The sequence below is a fragment of the Macrosteles quadrilineatus genome, unplaced genomic scaffold, assembly GCF_028750875.1.
Source record: "Macrosteles quadrilineatus isolate MER2022 unplaced genomic scaffold, UCM_ALF_1.0 Scaffold_2__2_contigs__length_208266976, whole genome shotgun sequence".
Lineage (NCBI taxonomy): Eukaryota > Metazoa > Arthropoda > Insecta > Hemiptera > Cicadellidae > Macrosteles > Macrosteles quadrilineatus.
Window position 1 is genome coordinate 27,532,005 of NW_026542595.1, and position 23,597 is coordinate 27,555,601.

The 23,597-nt window shown below is 33.8% G+C and overlaps 1 protein-coding gene across 2 annotated transcripts in view; it reads left to right on the forward strand.

Moving 5' to 3' along the window:
• Positions 1–3,202: 3,202 nt before the first annotated feature.
• LOC128987279 (uncharacterized) overlaps positions 3,203–23,597 on the forward strand; it is a 43,691-nt gene continuing 23,296 nt past the window's right edge. Inside the window, exons 1-2 of one of the 2 annotated variants that reach the window (XM_054408039.1) lie at positions 3,203–3,289; positions 20,312–20,564. In XM_054408039.1, the coding sequence (XP_054264014.1) occupies positions 3,265–3,289; positions 20,312–20,564 (278 nt within the window). In that variant the 5' untranslated portion in view covers positions 3,203–3,264. The remainder of the gene's footprint in view (positions 3,290–20,311; positions 20,565–23,597) is intronic. The other variant, XM_054408040.1, reaches the window with a different exon arrangement.

A 23,597-nucleotide genomic window follows, 5' to 3' on the forward strand; every position in this document is an offset into this window, starting at 1 on the left:
GAAATATGTTATCTATGTGTCAGAATAGATATCCCTGTACATCACCATATATTTTGTGTAAAAAACAGTTTGTTGATGTTATTTTCGAATCATTTGAATCACAACATATGTTTAACTCTGCTAAAGGTAGCAAACATATAATTGTTTTGGAATAAAAACTGGTTTATCAAGATAGCTTTGGTCTTGTGGTTGATGGTAACAAAAAACTACTTCTCTGATTGGAATTTTGGAAATTGCCTTCGTCAAATATGAAAATGCAAATAAATTTGTGTTGAGGTAAGCTTAGTTCTTGGCCAAACCCGCTAAATTAGCATCCCTACCCAGTTAATATTTCTAAGTTTATACTCCTTTTGGGTTTAACAACATTAGCGTTAAGTAAAGGCAACCCATTGAACAAACTTAACCCTAGATTTTTTCTGATCAACATAAAATAACTACAATTATTGTAAGTTTATGTGGTGGTATTCCTCTTAAAGGTGCGATTGACTTTACATATTCAATCAAATTAGGCCTAATCATCGGCTGATTATTAACTCTTTGGCGAGCAACAGACGGTACCTGTTTAAAATTTTCAAACAATATTGTTTTTCCTCCCATTGGAACTTGTCATAGTACTTACTCAATTAAAAAATATATATTTCCTACGAACCTATTCCATTTTTATTCCCAGGTTTATTTTTTAAGAGTAGCCGTTGAGGTAATTCCACTTCATACAAAATAAAACACTAACCGGTACAATAAATCTCAAATTTAAAATAAGGAAAGTGTAGAATAACTCTAGAACATATGTTTTGAAATAAAAATAAAGCAGAAGTTTTCCATTTAATCTTGAGCCGTTAATTATTTAGTCAATGTGTTTATTTCATGTTAAACTTTAAAAATACACAAATTTGAAAAGTTTCACAGTTAAATAATTTATTTCCACTTTCTATAACGTGTAACTAAAAAGTCTTAATTATTATAGATACCGTTACCCTGAATTTACTTATTACTTATTTGCCAGTCAATTCTGCAATGTACTATATACATTGCAGAATTGACTGGCAATGTACTTGCCATGTAATGTATGTGATGTATGTGCCATGTAATGTATGTGACTGCAATGTATTTGCCAGTCAATTCTGCAATGTACTATATACATTGCAGAATTGACTGGCAAATAAGTAATCCAAATGTTAACATTGCGCATTGCGTACCGGTACTGGCTTGATGATAAATCACGATCAGCTGTTATGAAGTAAACATAAATCGGCAGTAGGCTAAATGGCTTCTAATAACAGAATATAGAACCTAATCTAGAACCTTCAGGTTCTACTCTCTTTTTTGCTTCTAATGCTATTCTTATGGAGAAAGTTTAACGTTGTATCTCGATTTCTGGTAACTTTGTGGGGATTCTGCTATTTTACCCGAGTCCCTGGGGTCAAGACCTTTAATTTAAGACCCCTCCCCCTTTTCTGCAACTTACCAGACGTCCACAATTTTCTGGTAAAAATTTTGTCTTACAGAATTATACAGGGTGAGTTTTAATTGTCCCCTCCCCCAACTTTTTTCTACATTTTTTCAAATATCAATCCCAGACCACTTCCAAACATTGTTGGGTAGTAAGTACTTCATTTTGACAAGGTGGTCATTTCCGGCCGCCATCTTGGATCCGCCATATTGGATTCAAAATATTTTTCTCAAATGTAAAGGTGGGATTGTGACCCATTATTTCGAACTAGATTTTCACCCTGATATCAATGCCGCAAACACTTTTCAAAAATCTTGATCCATTCCAAAGTTATGAGTGTTTTTTAAAACTTTATTTTTTGAGGCATTGAGTTTAGTTTAAAAAAGTAGTTCGAAATGATGGGTCACAACACCCCCTTCATATTTAAAATAATTTATCACATTTCAAAATGGCGGATCCAAGATGTCGGCCGGAAAAAATACATCAGTCATAACCAGGTGAAAATAGGTCGACAATTACTGGTAGTGTATACTTATCTTTATCTAACACTATTTTGAGATTATGGTCTTAGTTTGTACATGCACAATGCTAAAATAGGCTAAAAATAAAGTTTTAAAAAGCCCTCATAACTTTGGAATGGATCAAGATTTTTGAAAAGTGTTTGCGGCATTGTTATCAGGGTAAAAATCTAGTTTGAAATAATGGGTCACAACCCCACCTTTACTTTTGAAAAAGTTTTGCTTTTAATATGGTGGATCCAAGATGGCGGCCGGAAATTACCACCTTGTCAAAATGAAGTACTTACTACCCAATAATGTTTGGAAGTGGTCTGGGATTGATATTTGAAAACATGTAGAAAAAAGTTGGGGGGGGGGACAATTAAAACTCACCATGTATATAAGGATGTTAATTGGGAATGTGAGCTATTACCACACCAAATTTCAGCCCAATCCAACCAGTAGTTAATGCATGATCGAACTTCAAACAAACAAACACACAAACTTTCACTTTCACATTTATAATATTAGTAAGACAAGATAAGATAAGATTGCTATAAAAATCAGCCCATACCAATATGTGAAAACGGATTGAAAATTATAAATACCCCTGCCGCAGCAAACCTGCAGACTAAGAGAATCTCCATTTACCTGGCTGGATTTCTACTAAAATATACCGTACCCTGAAAATTGTTAGATTTATTTCCTATTAAATAACGTTTATTATAATGAGTACCTAGGATTGCTGCTACAGGGAAGGTATTGAAATGTGTTTTTTTATAGAAATATTGATAGCTTAGTATGAAATAAACAAAATTGCCAAATTTGATTAAAAACAAGCAAACTACACTTGTTTATTTATTCTCTATAAGAATAACATGGGAATTTTAAATTTAAAGTTTATTTAATTATCTTTGTAACCATTAGGAATAAAACAACGCTTCAATAAACAAAATTAAAGGGATTTTTAAATAGCACAAACACAAATGTGGATTGATAAAATATACATTAATTAATCACAACAGACATCAGCTGAAAGTTATCTTACTTCTCAAATCATAAAATAAAATATGTTCTTAAATCTTTTGAAGCTCCTGAAATAATAATGTAAATAAAAATATTTGTTTAAATAGGTCTTTTTATGAACTGCAAGATTACATAATGTGATAAAGATATCTGTAAAACACTTTATCGTTTTGAGTACCATCTCGGGAAACACTCCCAATCTTGAATAAAGATAACTTAATTCAGGCATAATCCTGTAATTTAATCTCAGCACATAAACACATTCGTTGGATTGGTTGGAAGATCTACTACATGTTTATAATGGCGGATGATGATGGTAAGAAAGCTATTAAACCACTGCTTTTAGGAATTTTCCGTTCATTTGTTGCATTTTTGTACCCATGCAAATTAACATTTAATATTAATACTTTTGCAAATTATTACTTTTTGTTAGGGTTATAGCAATGAATAAAGTTGCAAAGATTTCTAAATAACTAATTGCACTGTGGCGGTTCTAGGAACATGTCAAGGGGGGGGGCTAACAGGGTGAGGGATTTGGGGGTCCTCCCCCGGATAATTTGAAATTTTTAAAGCCCTTTTGGTGAATTTTTAAAGCCATTTTCACTGTCTATAACTGTATCTAAAACCCTGCCATTGCATTTCTATTTTTAAATGTATCTTTAAATTTATATTTTCAGGGTCCAAGGGGGGGGCTTTAGTCCCTATAGCCCCCGCCACTGACTATCTGCTATTTGAAAGTTTTAATGTCTAGTGTTTTTGGCCTCTTGGGACATCAGAATGAAAAATAATGTGTGCTCCACCCTGTACATTTAAATACCCCGTCACAGCAAACCTGCAGACTAAGCAAATTGCCATTTGTCTAATTGGATCTCCACTGAAATATTTCCTTAAAATTGTCACATTTGTTTTCTATATAAATAACATTAATTTGAATGAGTACTTAGGTATGCTGCCACAGGGAAGGTAATAAGGTATGTTTTTTTATTAAAATGTTGATAGCTTAGTAATAAATAAACAAATTTGCAAAATCCAATCAAAATATATCCGTAAAAAACAAACTACAACAGTTTCCTTATCCTCCATTTAAGAATATGATGAAATTTTAAAATTACAATTTTTTTTAAATTCTCTCTGTAACTATTAGGCTCATAACAACGCTTCAATATACTAAATTATTTGTTTTTTTTTTTACTCTACAAAATGGTTTGGAAATAAATTGCAAAATTTTATGTTTTTCGGGTCAAAAATGGGGAAAACCAATTTTTACCCCATAAAACCCCTGTTCCCATAGTCTGATCATTCTGGTTCGCGAATTTGTTTGAATAAATGTAAGTTTACATGTTTGTACCAAATTTCATCAAAATCAGCTCATTTTTGCTCAAGTTATCAAGCTAACGAACACACACACACATATATAATATATGAATTTGAACGGCTGATGTTTTTGGCCTCTAGGGACCTCAAAATAAAAAAGTAAGTCGGTCCCGAGTCCAGGTCTTACCATGAGTACGGCAGTAAGAGCTTATTCCCCATATGGGAAATTCGCTAAAAGGGGTGAGGTTCACAAAGTATTTCACTAACTACAATATAAGTTAGTAAAATTAAGAAACCGAGGCGGTACTGAGGTTCATGAAGATGTGGACATCTTGAGGCGGGATGTTGTATTATTAAGTCTGTTCTTTTTATCATATGATTTATTTGTGTTTAAATATGTTTTGTTGTCAGATGATTTTTGAAAAGATGTTTTTGTAAACATTGGTTTAGTTTTGAAATAGAGTTTGTTGAAGCAAGATGTGTGATTAATATTCTTGTATTAGAAATTTAAATAAACACCAGATTTCATCGAGTGCAATTAACTAAAATTATAAATAAACTTTGTTTCACAAACAAAGTTTATTTATAATTTTAAAATTAAAATGGTTTTAATTTAAATAAGCAGAGCATTTCACCATATTTCATGAACTCAAAAATTAACCAACTCCAAAGTACAGTCCAGACTATAAGTTGTTGCAGGGGCAGCCACAGTCTCCAGACACCAAACGTTCTTGTGTTGTTAACCTAACCCAACCTAAATTTCCATTTAGTATCTTCTGGCCGGGACTGTACTTATGGAGTTGGTGAATTTGTGAGATCGTGAAACGCATATGCTTAATAGCGAATATCCGTAGCTATTACCGTAGGAAGACCTAGGCCCAGGACCGATTTACTTTTTCATTTTGATGTCCCCAGAGGCCAAAACCCCTATAAAAAAGTAATTTCTGGCCATATATGGCCATATCAAAATTCCATATATGGTTTCATAAAGCCATATATGGTTTTTTATGGACATATATGGAAGCAGATATGGCCAGATGTGGTTGTATCCATATATGGTGGTGTCCATATATGGTCATATATGTAGTCTATATATGGAATTATTGGCCATATATGGCCATACATGTTTTCTATATATGAAATGATTGTCCATATATGGCCATACATGTTTTCTATATATGAAATTATTGCCCATATATGGCCATAAATATCCTCCATATATGGAATCATGGTCTTTTTATGGCCATATATGACTCCCAGGTATGGAATTAAATTACTCATATACGGAATAATAATTTTCCATTTATGCTCATGTATAAATGAGTTTTTGACAATAACTGGAATTATTATAAGGAATAGTTGCCACATTTGGATTTTGTAACTGGACTCCCAAACACTTCTTATAATATATATAATACTATAAATCTTAAAGTTTGTGAGTTTGTGTATTTTCTTGTTGCTCTCGGAAGCACAAACTACTGAACTGATTGAGTTGAAATGTGGTACAGTGGGGGGCAGATAATATAGGCATTTCTCATTTAAAGTAATTAGTAGGTAGTAAAGTAATAAAGTATCCAGATTTGAACCCAGATGACAAAATCCTGTACATACATCTATTGTACAATTTTATTATAACGCAACAAAATCTTAAAACTGACGTATAATTTTAAAATTGTAAGTGTAGTAGGCCTAAATAAAGAGAATATTATATTAATAATTAATTTATTGTACCTTTGCTATCAAACAGCTGCAAATATCTATGTCACGTAGTTAGGCTATATTAATAATAAAATTCTTCAAATGACATAAAATGTCTAAGAAAATCTTGTTTTACGAGACCAAATACAGCTTCTCTTATTCGTAATGGGTTTTGTAAAGACATCTGATATGAAGCGGTTGTGGTGTAGTGGTCAAAGGGGTAGACTCCCACGCTGGAGTCCCGGGTTCGAATCCCGGTCGGCTACTTGAAAACTTTGTTTTGAAATTTTCAAATTAAAAATTTTTATTATGGTTTTAATGCATAGTTTATAAGATTTAATGTGAAAATATGTTTAATTGTAATTTTTTTATTTATTTATATATTTTTTATTAAAAAATTTCCATATATGGGGGATTCCATATATGATCATATCTGGTTATATTTGGTCCAAAACCAAATATAACCAGATAAAAAAAATTTTATATGGCCATATATAAACTTTTTCATAAGGGAAACACCATTCGTTCAAATTTTACGGTAGAGTTATATATGTGTCCGTGAACTTGAGTAATTTTTGTTCAATTTTGATGATGAAATTTGGTTTAAAGACCTAAGGCCGGATAAACTTCGCTAACCAGCATGTTCGGTTCGCGGGAACGGAGTTTTACGGGTTTTATAAGAATAAGAATAACAATATTTTATTTTCTCCAAAAAATACAGTATAAAAATATTTACAATTAGTCATTGACAGTGTTTTACATAAACAACAACAAAATATATGGTATATCTAGTTCCATTTCATCAAAAAAATAAAGTCCATCACTTTACAATGTCATACTGAATATGTAAAACATAACTAAAAATTATAACAAATACACTAGGCCTACTTGGTTTTGTTGTTACTATTGTAATTAAAACAAATTAATAGATCAATAACTTTACTGGAGAAAATCTAAGGCCTCCAAGGCAAAGCCTGTTTGGAGGTTCCTTCAAATGCAGATAACAGAAATAAAGCGAACTGATAACAATTTATAATCTTAAACAAAAACGGTCTCTTGGTCAAGTTTGTGCGCTCATAAAACTAATAACAACTTTCATTAGTACTAACTATGGTTTGGAACTTTCAAACCGCGCACCGCACTCTACCACCAGGCGATGGTACCACAGGTGCCATCACAGCTCATAGCATGCAATGCTTAGTCCCTGTGTGGTAAAGCTAGCCATAGTGCGCCCTTATGATGATTTCTTATATTAAATTTGCTAAAAATCAAAAGTTGTATTATCTATGTATAGCTTATTTTGAATTATTTTTCGATATGAATCAAAAAACTAATTTCCTGCAAACTGAATAAGTATTTCTTCAATTTTTTGGTACGGTAAAAATAGATATGCTCTTTGAATTTTTTAAGTCATTGGGTAATAAACTAGGCATGCGGCCTCAGGTCCGCCAATTGAGCGGAGTAAGCAAGCTTTGATATAAACAAATAACTTTAATTTGTTTTCATGATTCAAATTGAATACATGATGACGTCACCATAACAACAATCCAATTGAATTCTCGTGGTTGGTTGGAAGAGTTGAAGGAAATATGAATCAAGTCAGCTGTTTCTATTAGGTCATTGATTTTTACTTGTATATATGAGTAATAGTAAAACTGTGTGTTTGTAATAACATAAAGATAAGTATTATTTTGTCAATATCCTAATGTTTGTTTAGCTCCCATTTATGTAATAGGCCTATAGGCTTCCTTCTAATTTTCTCCAACTAAAATATTTAGCCAATTAGTAAACTTTGCTCAGCGAACAGAATGACAGAAGAAGGTGACTATATATAGCAATACCACAGTAATTATAATAATTAGCAAGTAAGTAAGTAAGTATTCAAGTAAGTATTAAAATCAAATATAAAAGACGTTTTTATATTAGGCTATGGCAATTTAATTTGAGAATCTGCACTGTGTTGATGTAAAGCCTATTTATTGGGTTGTACTAAATTTTCAACCTGACATAAAAATGCCAACATGCTGTTCTGTCAGCTGTAATAATTCATCTTATAGTAATACGGAAAAAATAAGAATATTATATCACGCTTATTTTGTAACTGGACTCCCGTACAGACCAAGCAGTCTAGGCTCTACTTTTTGTAATTATTACCTTATTATCTTCATCTTTTACCCAAAATTAGTGATGGCGTCAGACTTTCAAATAAAAATATATACATTTAAACAAACAGACATAAATTACTGAACATATATTTACAACATTGGCATGTGTAATTGTAACTGTGTCTGTATATCTGCACAGAGAAAATTATTTCCACACTTATAAGTTATAAATTGGACAACACATGTTAACAAGTTTAGTTAAATATTTAATTATAATAAATAGCTATAACTGAACTTCTGTATAGGCCTAGCAGTCTAGGCATTAGGCCTACGCATCGTAATCGTAACTGAACAAGCCTAACCAATTATTTACACGCCTTAGTGGACTTCCATAAAATCCTAGGTAATTATTTATTTATTGTAGTCGCAACTGGACTTTAGTGTGCAAGCCCAGCAAATCACTGTATTTATTTAGGATAGGCTACCGTTAATAATATTTGAAAGTACTGAATTCCTGCTTCGGAAATACAGTTTCTATAGCTTTCAATTTGAATACTCTCTTTTACTGTTTATAAACTAAGTACCTGGAGACCCCCACTCTGCGATGCCAGCCTTTACTACTTCCTTCACCATTTCATACGTCATTGTTTCCTTCCCTTCTCATGGCATTTAAGTATTACAGATACATTAATCTAACTGCCACAAACGGTTCCCACACTTTGCGATTCTAAACTTTACTACTTCCTACGTCGTGAACATTTTGTCATCTCTTTCCATTGCATTTTAGTATTTTAAATACATTAATCTAACTGCCAACAACATTTCCCACACTCCGCACTGCTAGCATTTACTAATTCTTTAACCATTTCCTATGTCTTGGACATCTTTCCATCCCATATCTCATAGCATTTCAGTATTTCAATTTCAGATACAGAAATCGAACTGTTACAATTGGTTTCCAGTTCCCACACTCCAGACTACTCGCCTTTACTACTTCCTTCACCACTTCCTACGCCACGGACCTGTTTCCCTCCCTTCCCATAGCATTTTAGAATTGTAAATACCTTAATCTAATCGTCATAAACAGTTCCCACACTCCGGACTACTCGCCTTTACTACTTCCTTCACCACTTCCTACGCCGCGGATCTATTTCCCTCCCTTCCCATAGCATTTTAAGATTGTGGATACCTTAATCTAATCGTCATAAACAGTTCCCACACTCCGGACCGCTCACCTTTACTGCTTCCATCACGACTTCCTACGTCACGGACCTGTTTTCCTCCCTTCCCATAGCATTTTAAGATTGTAGATACCTTAATCTAATCGTCATAAACATTTCCCACACTCCGGACTACTCACCTTTACTACTTCCTTCACCATTTCCTACGTCGCGGACCTGTTTTCCTCCCTTCCCATAGCATTTTAGGATTGTAGATACCTTAATCTAATCGTCATAAACACTAAACAGTTCCCACACTCCGGACCGCTTACCTTTTACTGCTTCCTTCACGACTTCCTACGTCGCGGACCATGTTTCCCTCCCTTCCCATAGCATTTTAGGATTGTAGATACCTTAATCTAATCGTCATAAATAGTTCCCAAACTCCGGACTACTCACCTTTACTACTTCCTTCACCACTTCCTACGTCGCGGACCTGTTTCCCTCCCTTCCCATAGCATTTTAAGATTGTGGATACCTTAATCTAATCGTCATAAACAGTTCCCACAGTCCGGACCACTCACCTTTACTGCTTCCTCCACGACTTCCTACGTCGTGGACCGGTTTCCCTCCCTTCCCATAGCATTTTAGGATAACAGATACCTTAATCTAATCGTCATCAATAGTTCCCACACTCCGGACTACTCGCCTTTACTACTTCCTTCGCCACTTCCTACGCCGCGGACCTGTTTTCCTCCCTTCCCATAGCATTTTAGGATTGTAGATACCTTAATCTAATCGTCATAAACATTTCCCAGACTCCGGACTACTCACCTTTACTACTTCCTTCACCATTTTCTACGTCGCGGACCTGTTTTCCTCCCTTCCCATAGCATTTTAGGATTGTAGATACCTTAATCTAATCGTCATAAACACTAAACAGTTCCCACACTCCGGACCGCTTACCTTTACTGCTTCCTTCACGACTTCCTACGTCACGGACCTGTTTCCCTCCCTCCCCATATCATTTTAGGATAACAAATACCTTAATCTAATCGTCATAAACAGTTACCACACTCCGGACTAATATTTACCACAAAACTAATAACAACAATTAAAAGAAATAATCTGCTTGGAATAATTCAGTAAGGCCGCCAGAAATTATGCGAATCGGTGTATTGTTAATCAACGCTTAATGGTATTCATCGGACTCCTTTTCTTTTGTACTGTCTTTTGTAAATAGGCCATATGTGCATGTGCAAGCTGAGGTGCCCGTGGGTACAGAATGTCGAGTCGCATACGCTACGATTCTTTGTTTACATCTACGTTGTTATCTCGTAACCATCATGGCAACTCATAAGACTCATGTTAAACATTGCAAATTTTATGTCAGCCTTAAATTGTACAGGTATCATCAAATTGAAATTTGTTTGTTTCGAAACATCAAAAATATTTGTCGAAATACCCCTGGTAAGTTTGGATTCAATATGTTCAGCCGTTATTGAGTTAATTGATTACATAGTTTGCATAAGGTCCGATCTCAAAGAGCTTCGCTCGCTCCGCTCAATTAAAAATCTTTGGTGCTATGAAACTGTATGTTTTTGTAAACATTGTAATGTTCGGTTTGGGTAATGTAAAGAGTTGAGCATTTCTAAGTTTATGTCTGTACTCACTTACTTTCGGTTCATTATTTCCACTTCTGTTAAAAAACATTTTTAATACTTTAAAATCAAATAAATATTTAAGAGGCAATATTTTTTGTTCCGGTTCAGAAAATAGGACAAATGTTGATTCAAATTTGCCTTTGCAGCAGATTAATCTCAATAAATGTTTTTGCTGAACTATAATTGGACTTAGATAAGTGTCATATGCACTACCCCAAAAAATTTATCCATATTCTATTCTACTTTGTACTAAGCTAAAGTACAAAGTCCGCAATACATGTGTACTGGCCATATCTTTTAAAAAGTAAAAACATCTTAAAGAGCTATTGATTTTATTTTTTAGTTTTGTAATGTGTATTTTCAAGCTTAATTCGCTATCCAAATGTAATCCTAAATATTTAATGGAACTTGTTTGTCCAACTACAGCCCATTTCTTTACACACAAGTGTTTTGTTTAATGCAATCAGCACTATGGTATATAATCGGATCATCAAATTTAAAATCTTTTCTGAGACTGAAAATAAGGTATTTTGTTTTTTCAGTACTTAAAAGCATGTGATTTGTAGTAAACCACCACTGGAGTGCTTTGAGGTCACTGCTTATGGCTGAATGTATTGTCTGTAACATGCTTTCTGAATAGCACAAAGCAGTGTCATCAGCAAACGATGTCAATTTACCATGAAATCTTGCTTCACATAGGTCATTTATATATATATATAATGAACAGGATTGCCCCTAATACCGATCCCTGGGGAACCCCATTCTTAATCACCCCCATATCACTATAAACTGAATTTACTCTTACACACTGCTGTCTATCCAACAAATAACTTTTAAGCCAGTTATGAGTCACCCCCCTTATCCCACACAGATATAATTTATTTAACAAAATACTGTGATCCACTGAGTCAAAAGCTTTTTTTATGTCAAGAATAAACCACTGACATGTTTTCCTTCATTTACGTTATGATTTACAAAGTTTATAAAATTCAATAGAGCATGTTTTGTACTTAAATTTGTTTGGAAACCGTATTGGTTTTGGCTAAAAAACTCAATTGAATTAAGATATTTAACAAGTTTTAGTTTCATTAACTTCTCATATATTTTAGAGAAGGAAGATAACAATGAAATAGGTTGATAGTTGTTGCAATGCGATTTGGCATTGCTTTTAAAAATTGGTATAACAACAGCTTTTTTTAGATCAGTAGGGAAAATCCCACTTTGAAAACTAAAATTTACTAGATACAATAATACATTTAATATTTGCTCTGAAGTTTCTTTTATTACGTTGGTACTTACACCGTCTATTCCTACACTCTTATTACTTTTTAAACTATTGATGACATGTAAAATATCTTGTGCATTGACTTCATCCATAAAAAACTAGGTATTTAACTAGGCTACACTCCTAATGGGGAAATAATCCTTTAAGTCCATTGAATGAAATTGTTGAGATACAGTATTGTCTAGTTCAAGTTTTTCAACTACACTTAAAAAAATCATTGAATTCATTTGACACAACTTGAGGGTCATTTACTAAAACACCATTTGTTTCCAAATGAATTTCCGGGTCAGAAGCTTTGGTTTTACCAGTAATTTCATTTAACTTTCTATGTTAACTTAGAATTTCCTTGACAGCTTTCAAACTTGTTTTTGTAATAATTATCTTTAAAATATTTTAAGTCTTTTTGTAATTTATTTCTAAATGTTTTGTAATAATTTTCTAAGTTCTTATTATTTGGATGTTTTTTCACCTTAGAAAAGAGTTTATTTCTCATTTTAATCTGTAAACACATTGTATCATTGATCCAAGGCTTTAACTTTTTTATATTCAAATCAAATCAAATCAAAACATACTTTATTTCCAAAAAATATGCAGATATAAATATAACATAACTTCCAGTGAACAGACACCCTACTTTGCCATTGCATAGATAAAAATAATTAAATATAAAAATACATAAAAACTTAATAATAACAACAAAGGATGTAAGGTCTCAGAGAAGCCATGTTAAACATAATCTTCTATCTATACTATTATAAAATACCCCCGCCGCAGCAAACCTGCAGACTAAGCGAATTTCCATTTGACTGATTGGATTTACACTGAAATGTCTACTTAAAAATATAACATTTATTCCCGATTTAAATAGAATTAGTTTAACAAGTACTTAGGTTTGCTGCATCAGGGAGGGTAAAACTGTTTTTTTTTGTAAAATGTTAATAGTTAGTAAGAAATAAAAACATTTTCCAAATTTGATCAAAATATGTTCATAAACAAGCAAACTACAACAGTTTACTCATTCTCCATAAGAATAACATGGGAATTTTAAATTTACAATTTTTTGGAATTTTCTCCGTAACCATTAGGCGCATAATAACGCTTCAATATACTAAATTATTTGTTTTTTGAAGCTCTACAAAATGGTTTGGAAATTAATTGCTAAATTTTATGTTTTTTGGGTCAAAATTGGGAAAAACCTATTTTTACCCCATAAAACCCCCCGTAAACACCCGTTCCCATGGTCCGATCATGCTGGATCGCGAACTCGTTCGAATAGACGTAGGTTTACACGTTTGTACCAAATTTCATCAAAATCGGATCATTTTTGCTCGAGTTATCGTGCTGACGGACATATATATATATATATATATATATATATAAATATATATTAAATATTTAAGTAAATAAGTACAACTGAGCACCCTGAATATTATATTAAATAGCCAAATTCCTTCAAGAAACCCAATCTTTGACCAAATTTTAAAATTAAATAATCAGTAACAAAAAAGTTTTTCCAAATCCTGTCTAGTTCTATAAACCATCTGTATATATAAATCATATTTATTTACAAACAAACATTATAAACTATGGTTAAGTGTTTAATGTATTTTGAAGTTTGAAAATGGACTAATGTCCGAAACATGTCACTTCTTTTTATAAAATATAATATTCAGGGTGCTCAGTTGTACTTATTTACTTAAATATTTAATATATCAGCAGCCCTATTAAGTGAACACCTAAATTAAAAACATAAATATATATATATATATATATATGAATTTGAACGGATGGTGTTTTTGGCCTCTAGGGACCTCAAAACAAAAAAAAAATCGGTCCCGCGTCCAGGTCTTACCATGAGTACTACGGTAATAGCTTATTCCCTATATGGGAAATTCGCTAAAAGAGGTGGTGTCTGTGTGTGTGTATGGGAAAAGTAAACGCGAAAACTACTGGTCGGATCGGGCTGAAATTTGGCATGATGATAGCTCACATTCCCGATTAACATATAGGCATATTTTTATCCCACAAATCCTTTCGGGCTCCGCCCCAGTGGCTCTGGAGTTTCCCATGTTAACCTTATGAGAAATGAAATTATTGAATCTTAACAGCTGTTTCAATTAAACAAGTTGGTTCCGTTCTGTGATGTTCAATAGCATTAAAGTTACAAGGATTACCAACAGGGTGCAGCACTAGCACTATTATTTCTTTTACATTTATGACAACAGCAAAAGGTGAGTGAGCGTAGCGAACAAACTTCAACCTGGAGGCGAGTGAGCGTAGCGAACGAGCTAACCTGAAGGCAAGTGAGCGTAGCGAACGAGCTAACCTGAAGGAAAGTGAGCGCAGCGAACGAGCTCCAACCTAAAGGTGAGTGAGCGTAGCGAACGAACTTCAAAAAGAACCGAAATTTCTTAAACCATGTCCTCACTCATAACTGCTATAAGCATTTGATACTTATATGCCAACCCCGTACGAAGGACGGGTACTCTGCTAGTACATTATAGAAATAAGCCTACATGGGCTGGAAGCCTGTGCGTAGGCTCAGTCGCTATCAGTGACTTACGTATTTGTTGGAAAAATACTATTCATATATATTCAGAGAATTTTAAAAACAAATAATTTAATATAATTGTAAAACTATTCTGAGGCTAAATAAGTGAAATGAACAATTTGAGGAATGAGGCAAGGCGGAGGGCACATACATAAATATAGTTAGAGTGTTCGATGTTTGTAATTCAGTTATTCAGTAAAGATTACGAGAGAATAAAGTAGGGTCAAGTCTGTCTGTACTCTGCTTTGATTAGGAGTTCTGATTCATCTACACCCCACTCTATCAGACAGCCAGTGATGCATTTTTTGAAAATAGAAATCGATGGAGAATGAAACAAATGATAAGAATTACAACGGGAGATAACATTACGATATAAAACTTCAGAAATGTAAGAGGAATTTGTTAATGAGTAAGACTTGGCTAAATGAGAGGTAGTTATTCCGACATTCTGTGCATATCGGGTATTATAAGAATGTGATGTTTGGTTAAAAATAGAATCGAAGTTCTTGAAAACATGAATTGAAAGAAATTTGATAAATAACTGTCTTACACTGAGTAAGGATAATTCACGAAATAATGTGTTAGTGGGGTATCGAATAGGCTTATTGAAACAAACTTTGAGTAATAACTTCTGAAGGACAAAGAGAGGTTCTAAAACAGTGGGAAAAGCTCCGCCCCATACGATGATGCCAAATGAAAGTAACGACTGGACATAGGCGTAATATGCTAGCTTCATTTCCTGTGTTGTTAATATGTCACGCAGTTTCCTAAATGCAAAGATATATTTACGTAATTTAGAGGTTAAAAAATGTATGTGGTCAGACCACTTCATACGATTGTCAAAAATCACACCTAAATATTTATAGGAACTTACTTTCTCAATTTGCTCACAAGAGCAAAATCTATTTAAAAAGTTGCCACAAGAGTGAATTGAAATATTTTCCAAGTTATAATCAGTAGTATCTCTTAGTGAAATTGGTAAGAATTTGGTTTTTGAAACATTTAAGGATAGAACATTTTGGTCAAACCATTTTTTTATTAAAAGAAGATCATGATTAGCATCATCACGGACGTTTTCCCAACTTGTCCCGTTTTCAAGAATGACGGTATCATCGGCAAATAAAAACAGTTTGCCTTTAATTGATTGCTCAGTTTGCTTCAGTTTGCCATTTTGTCTATTACTCTGAACTAATATTTTGCATCGATACTCATAGTTTTTGAAAACATTTAAGAATACATTAAAAGCCTCAGAAGCATTAATTTCATTGTAAACGCTTGTCCAAGTTTCCTCAGAAAGTAGCTTTTTCAAAAGAGCGAAGTCAGTGCGGTAGTGGGTAGGGGGAGGAAAGGACGCAGTAACTGTGCCTCCACCCCTCCCCTCACCAACCACGCGCACCGTCACCCAACACATGGAGTGGTCGGTGTGTCCTGCATGTACAACCGAAGCACCAACCTCAATCAAGCCCTTACATGCCACTCTTACATAACAATGGTCAATGCAGCTTTCAGTCTTGTCTGTTATTCTGGTTGCCTCATTAACCAAACATTCCAAGCCGTTTACACTGCCCTGACAAGCAAGAATGCAGTATATGCAACAAACTCTGTATTGAGAAAAACCAGGTTAACTTTGGAATGTTGTCTTGCTTTTAATCATGATACAAATTTGCTACTGTTATGTACAGAAATAATGGTTTGGTCAAATATATTAAAAACAAAATAGTAATGCTCATTTTCTTATTTTGGCATTAAAATAAAGCAGTTACTGCGTTTTTGCGAAGCATATTACAATGAGCATGACTCTAACCTGATTAAGAAAAGTGAAGTATGTGTAATTTCAGTATGGTTACTGCTGATAAAACATCTTTAAAACACACACTTAACATTTTGGTCACATAACCTAAAACAAACTACACAACAAAAACCTCCAAAAGTACTAACAGCTGTGCAACTTAAGCTGCAAATATTTAAGGAAACAGCTGTAGTCTTCGTCTTTAGGAACAATGCAGTATCTACACTACACACTGCTTAGGAGAAGTGCAGTAACTGTATGTTATGTACTGTGTTTTTCAGAAGCAAACTGTATTTACTGCATTGTTCTTAAGAATAGAGTTACAGCAACATGCAGATACTGTGTTTTACTTAACGAAATTTCCTATAAAGAAAAAGGATACAGCATTTTTACTAAGCTAATCAGATAGAGCTTAATTTTCTGAGTTCAGTGATATGCATATCTTAATATGTCAAAATTATGCAGATAGTGCGTTTTTTCCTTGTCAGGGCAGTACAGCCATTAAGGAATTGTACTTATCTATTGATAACAGACATGGGCTCATTTAATTTAATTTTAGAGGAATGTTTAAGTCCCCAATCCAAAATAAATTTTTTATTTTTCTAAAATAAGCATAATTTTGTTCAAATATATTCTGGAATTCACTAACAAAAATGTCTATTGGTTGGAAGATCTGCCTATAAATTGCAATTATATGAAACTTATTTTCTAAAATATCAAACGATATAAACTTGACGTCAGCAGATTTACAATCTAAATCTATAGATTCTACATTCGATATTAGGTTACTTACATATATAGCTACTCCCCCAGACCTATAAGTATCATTACAATTAACAAATAGCTTGTAATTTAGGATTTCATAATACATTCATTTGAATATATCCAAATTTCTGTCAATATTATTATATCAGGCATTTTATTATTCACGCAGTTAAATCTGCTAAAATCAAATCAAAATTCCTTCTTAAACTCCTTACATTTTGATGAATAATTGCAATTATCTGATCAGACATAATTTATTTACAAGACAATAATTATTTACACTATTTTACAAAATTTTTGTAACATTGACCCATTGACTTGTGAAGGGAAAAACAATATAGGTACATATTACAGATAAAAAAGACATTATAACTTACAAATTGTCCAAGGCTGCCTGGCACGTCACGTGGACCACAGCCGCAGCCTCTTCTTTGCGCATGAAGATCTTCCCTCCCCTCAGCCAGAGGTACTTGTAGTGCTTGTCCCTTTTCGCCTCCCGCGCCGCTGCGAACAGCCTCCGTCTGGCGGTTGTCAGCGCCTCATTCACGTAGATGGGCTGGTCCATGGGTAGGTTGAGATGCCTTGTAGAGAAGTTACTCTTGACACGGCGTTTACGGAGTATTTCTTCCTAACAAATTTAACTATGATTCCCGGTGGTCTGTTGTTTGGTCCCGGGGCGTTACCCAGCCGGTGGCAAGCGTCTATCATAGTGTCTGCAATAGTAAAATCTAGAGCTCTCCCAACATCTTTTGCGATTGTGACTACATCCTCGCTCTTTTGGTACGGAATACCCTGGACTTCAACAGTGTTGGCACGCGAATATTGTTCCATATCATCCACGCGTTTTTCTAACTCTGCAACCTTTTTATTTAATTGTTTGTTTTCATCTACTAGTTCATTGATAATTTTAAAACTATTTTCAAGCGTTAACTTATGTTCTAAAGCAATCTTGGTGATTTCATCCAATTTTTCCTGTAATGCCTCGTAAGATTTATTAAAATTGGCTTCCTGTGTTTTTTGGTTCTCAAAAACTTTACTAATTTTTTTCATAATGTCATCTAAGGTTAGCTTACCATCCTCCGCTTCTGCTTCAAATCTCAAGCTTTTCCTCCTAGTTTCTGATCAGTTTTGACACCTCCATGGTAATCCTTCCGAAGTGAAACACTCAACTTCACTTCTACTCATCTTGAGACATGCCGCATGAAAATCCCGTTTACAGTCACAACACCCCACTTTCAGTTGGTTTGTTTTAAGCGATTTTACACATATTCCGCAAGCTGACATTTTAAAAATGACATTAACACTCAAAGTTGAAAAAACAAATTGAATTATGAACATATACGATATTCGGCACTTGTTGGACCTTGTAGGTTAGTTTCACTAGAGAGACTGGATCACTGATAACATACGATGTGTCTTATCTGAACGCTGACCCATGACTTTCATGGGGTAAGGATTGGTTTTTCTCATTTTTGACACTCAAAACACGAAATTTCTCTCTAGACCTTTATAAAGAGCTTAAAAAATAAATAATTTAGTATATCAAAGTGTTTTTTTAAGTTATTGGTAACGGAGAAAATTCAAAAAATAGTAAATTTGAAATTCCCATGTTATTCTTATAGAGAACGTAAAATGTAGTTTTTGCTTGTTTATGGATATAATTTTGATTAAACTTGGCAAATGTATTCATTTTATACTAAGCAACTAATATTTACTAAAAACTAAACTTATGATTAGTTTCCTTGTGGCAGCAAACCCAGGTACTCGTTAAATCCCATGTTTTTAAGTACGGTAGATTTAATTGAAAATCAATTCAGACAAATGGAAATTCGCTTAGTCGGCAGGTTTGCTGCAGCGGGGGTATTAAATTAATACTATTGGAGTTCGTGTAATCTGGAGTTCGATAAACGATGATTATTTCAAATGTATACTATTGGGGTTGGTGAAATGCTCCTTTGAAAAGTAGGTATCTGCGGGAAAAAGTATAAATGTAATTATGATATTTTTAATTTAGTGCCATGATGTATAACTTTGTTATCAATACAGGTAGAGTCTAACTAAAAGTAATGATAAATATAATTAGATTATATTCACTGAAACATAAAGCCATATAACTCTGATAAAGACAAATTATCAGATTCTAACAGTGTATTCAATCATATATATTTATCCGTGAAATCAATAACTTAAGTAATTTTTATCCGATTTATATTAAATTTGGCTTCAATATGTAGGATGAACCGCCATAATCGGACCATGGGACCTGGGTATTACAGGGACAAGGGGGTAACAAAACTTTCCCATTTAACTTTAAACTATTTTACAGAAATTAAAAAAAGCAAATGAATTAGTACAGTGAAGTGTTTTTTTTTTTTTCAATTATTGGATGCAGAGAAAATTAAAAAAAAATAAATTTAAATTGCCAGTGTTGTAGATTGCTTGTTTATGGATATATTTTCATCAAAAATGGCAAATTTATTTATTTTATACTACCGGTAAGCTATTAATATTTTTTTTTTTCTAAAAATACATTTGATTAGGTACCCTCCTTTTAGCAGTAAACCTGGGTACTTGTTAAACCTGTCATTTAAATAGATTTAATTGAAATTTGAATCAGGTACTGCAAATGGAAATTCACTTAGTCTGCAGGTTTGCTGCGGTAGGGGTATTATAAAAAGCCACTGTGTGTAGTGGTATTGTTGGTCCCAAAGAAGGAAGAGTGGTTGGTTAAGGCTACAGGTAATGACAGGAGATTTGTATTAATCCAATGTTCAGTTTTCATAAATCAGTAGACATTTTTTATAAGAGGATTGCTAATTTTGTAATGACGTTTATTTTTCTACCTTTTACACAAAATAAAAATTATGATAGACGACAAGTCTTTTTACAAGCTCAAGGTACAGCTGAGTTTAAGTGATGACTTTACAGCTGACTCCCGCTATATCTTAAGTGCTGCTTGTATACAATATTGTACAAGTAATTAATAAATTGGTCGACTATTTTATAGAACAATTGATATCAGAAGAGGGCAATGGTGAGAACTCAGATGATGATGAAGTCTTCAACATAGATGCTAAGATAAAAAGTGTTAGTCTACATAGTGACAGCATCAATATTCCTTCTTGGGTACAAAATATTGATTGTCCTTTCAAATGGCTACAAGTGCGATTTTCAGATGTTTCTTCAAAAGATGTCATTAACAAAGTGAGGGAAAAAACCGACCTGGAGCCAGGTTCAAACGATACATTCCCATTGGAAAAGTAAGTGTCTTATATTATGAATAACAATAATAATAATGGTTTAGAGAATAACATAATCAACCAGTTATTTTGTTATGAGATAGTATAATCTTACCTTTGATAGCAGCCACTGTTCAGAACGAACCATCCAAACCACTTTATCCGATGATTAAATCTTACATGGTATTCATTCAAGTTTTAAGACCATATTGTAGTAGAGAAGTGTTCATAAATTTCCAACGGCAAGGGACAGAGGGGTATTGGACAGATTATTGGTGGGGAAAAATACTACCTACTACCAAAAACCAATGTTCAAATGTAGGTAGCGGTAACAGCACTTTGGTACCAAAAGGAAAGCTTTTTCAATTAATGATGAGCCCAAACCAAAACAACTAACAACCCTTGAAAAGCTATTGCAATAACATGTGTATTGGAAACAGTTATAAACACTGCTACAATATAATTTTTTTCTACACTACTATGAAATCACCAGTTTCCGTTACATATTTTCCACCTGCAAATTCATCATTACATTGTTTATTACGGAAAAATAATGTTTACTATGTGTAAGTAATGTTATCTTTTTTTTATTTATCAGATTTATACAAAGACTTGTTAATGTTTTATCAACTGTTACAATTTTCAACAACCAAAACTGTACAACCAATGTAAATATTAACTTTAAATTGAAAGCACTACCTAAAAAATGCTATGAGTTTAATAATGTTTCTAATTGTAATAAAGAAATATACTTTTCAGATTTATTATTCTTTGACAAAGCTGTTGCATTATAGGGCACTGCCGGCGCGCCCCCGCAAGTTCGTTCACGCGGGCCCCCCTCTCCCAATTCAATTGTGAATTGAAAACATCTTCACAGGTATTTCCACCTAAGCTTGCACTTAAGCTCAACACGGCATCTCCCGAAGCACCGAGGCGTCATCATCATCTTCAATGATTGTGGCAAAGGCAAATCCTTAATATCTTCATAGGTCACAGAAATATTATCATCGTCCTCCGTACCGTGAAATCTGGTGAATACTCCCCAAAGTCAAGGAAACATTATCATCGTCTACTGTGATTACAACTAAGACAACAACATCATCTCCCGCGATCCCGGCTAAATCCCGTATACCTCGGGTGTCAGAAACATATTAATCTTTTTCCGCAATCGCGGCAAAATCCAATATATCTCCAACAGAAAAAAAAACTTCATCGTGTTAAATATCTTGCACGGCTACGGAATCATTAATCTTTTTCCACTATCACAGCAAAATCCTGAACGTTTCCCGCGGTCGTGTGGACATCATTAACGTCCTCCGCAATTGCGGCAAAATATTTAACATCTCCCAGAGCCATGGAGACATCGTAATTGTCACACGATGAAAAATGTTCTTGTCGACAACAGCATGATGAACCTTTCAATCGTGTGGGCGTGATCCTCGCAGACACGTTCTGCGGTCGTGATGTTATCGTAGTCGTCGTAAAAGCACGGCTCAAGCTTGATTTTCTGACTTTGTGCAAGATCTCTCAAGCTTGTTCAAGGCTCGACTCCAACCTTGAAAATTTATATTCTCTATTACAAATTGTCAAATCAACACTTTCCAAAAGAAATTGTTTTTGAACACACCTGATTTTGGCCTGGACCCGAAGGTGACATTTTTACCTGACTTTCGGTAAACAAAAATCTGGTCCGCTGAAAGAATGAAATCATTTATTAGCTAGTGTCCTAGCCTCCTAAGTTTATTTGCCGATTTAATCGTAAAAAAATTGTCGTGTTCATTCAGTTGAGTCAGCATTGAGGGTCCTTTCTGGTGTGACCACAGGGGGCCCTATTGATTCTAAGTACGGCCCTATTACCTTCACGCAGGCAACAAGGACAGTTGATGCAACCCACATGAATGCAGACAAAATTTCTCGACTTAGGTTCGTAAGAATTTCTTATCAATCGGTATAGTGTCAGTTAAGCTGTTGTAAACTACGTCCTAGCGTTTTTACTGGTTTTACCAAATTGTCGTCATAAAAACTTATGGTAATACTCACATAAATCTTGTTATGATAGGAGGGACCCGTGTGACAGGGCTGTCGCTAGTCCGGTCAGTAGAAAAGACGGTGCAACGCCTTAAATGAAATTATCAAAGTGTTTTTTTTTTTCAAAATAAGGGTGATTTACCCATGAGTAAGTGTTCTTAAATCAATAACTATAGGCCTACTTGATAATGTCTTGGACTATAGCCACATGAGTTAAGTCCAAACAAACAAAAACCAATCACTTTTTTCTACTGTAGTAATAATGAATGTACATGTACTCTAAATGTACCATAACAAAAATTAAACGGTAGGTAAGTTAGTGTTTTTTAAAACTATATTTAATAAATAGGTTATTAAATAAAATGTAATGAAAAGTTAAAAGTAGAAGTTACACATTATTAACAGTACTGCACCGGTGGGGCACACGGGAGGGACTAAGGCTAACATATCTTGTAGTGTCAGCGTTCGCCGCTAGGACTGCTAAGTTGAAAAAATTTAAATTAATTTTTAATTTTTTGTTATAAAATTAACTTTTTAATTATAAAATATTGTTTTAAAATTATAAAATAAATTTTTTATTTTTTAAATTAAACTGTCATAACATAACCTAACCAACCAGACTTGCTGATAATATAAAAACTATATAAGATAAAAATCTAATTAATTATTACTTATAATTTTTAATTAATTATAAAATTAATTTTAAAATTTAGTATTATAAAATTAAACTGTCATAACCTAACCTAACCAACCAAACTTGCTGATATGAAAAATTTGTTGACAAAAAGTCAGTGATGCCAGCGGGTTTCGAACCCCGGACCTCCTGAACTCCAATCCGAAACGCTACCAACTATGCCACGAACGCCGCTGAAATCATATCGTTTCGTTACGGTAATCGTGTCGCCTCAAGAGAAGACATTACCCACTAGAGATATGACGTCACTACACCTTTAGCCTTAGTCCCTTCCGTGTGCCCATTCCGTACTGCACTACCTATATACATTATAATTTGGAAAAATGTGTTTG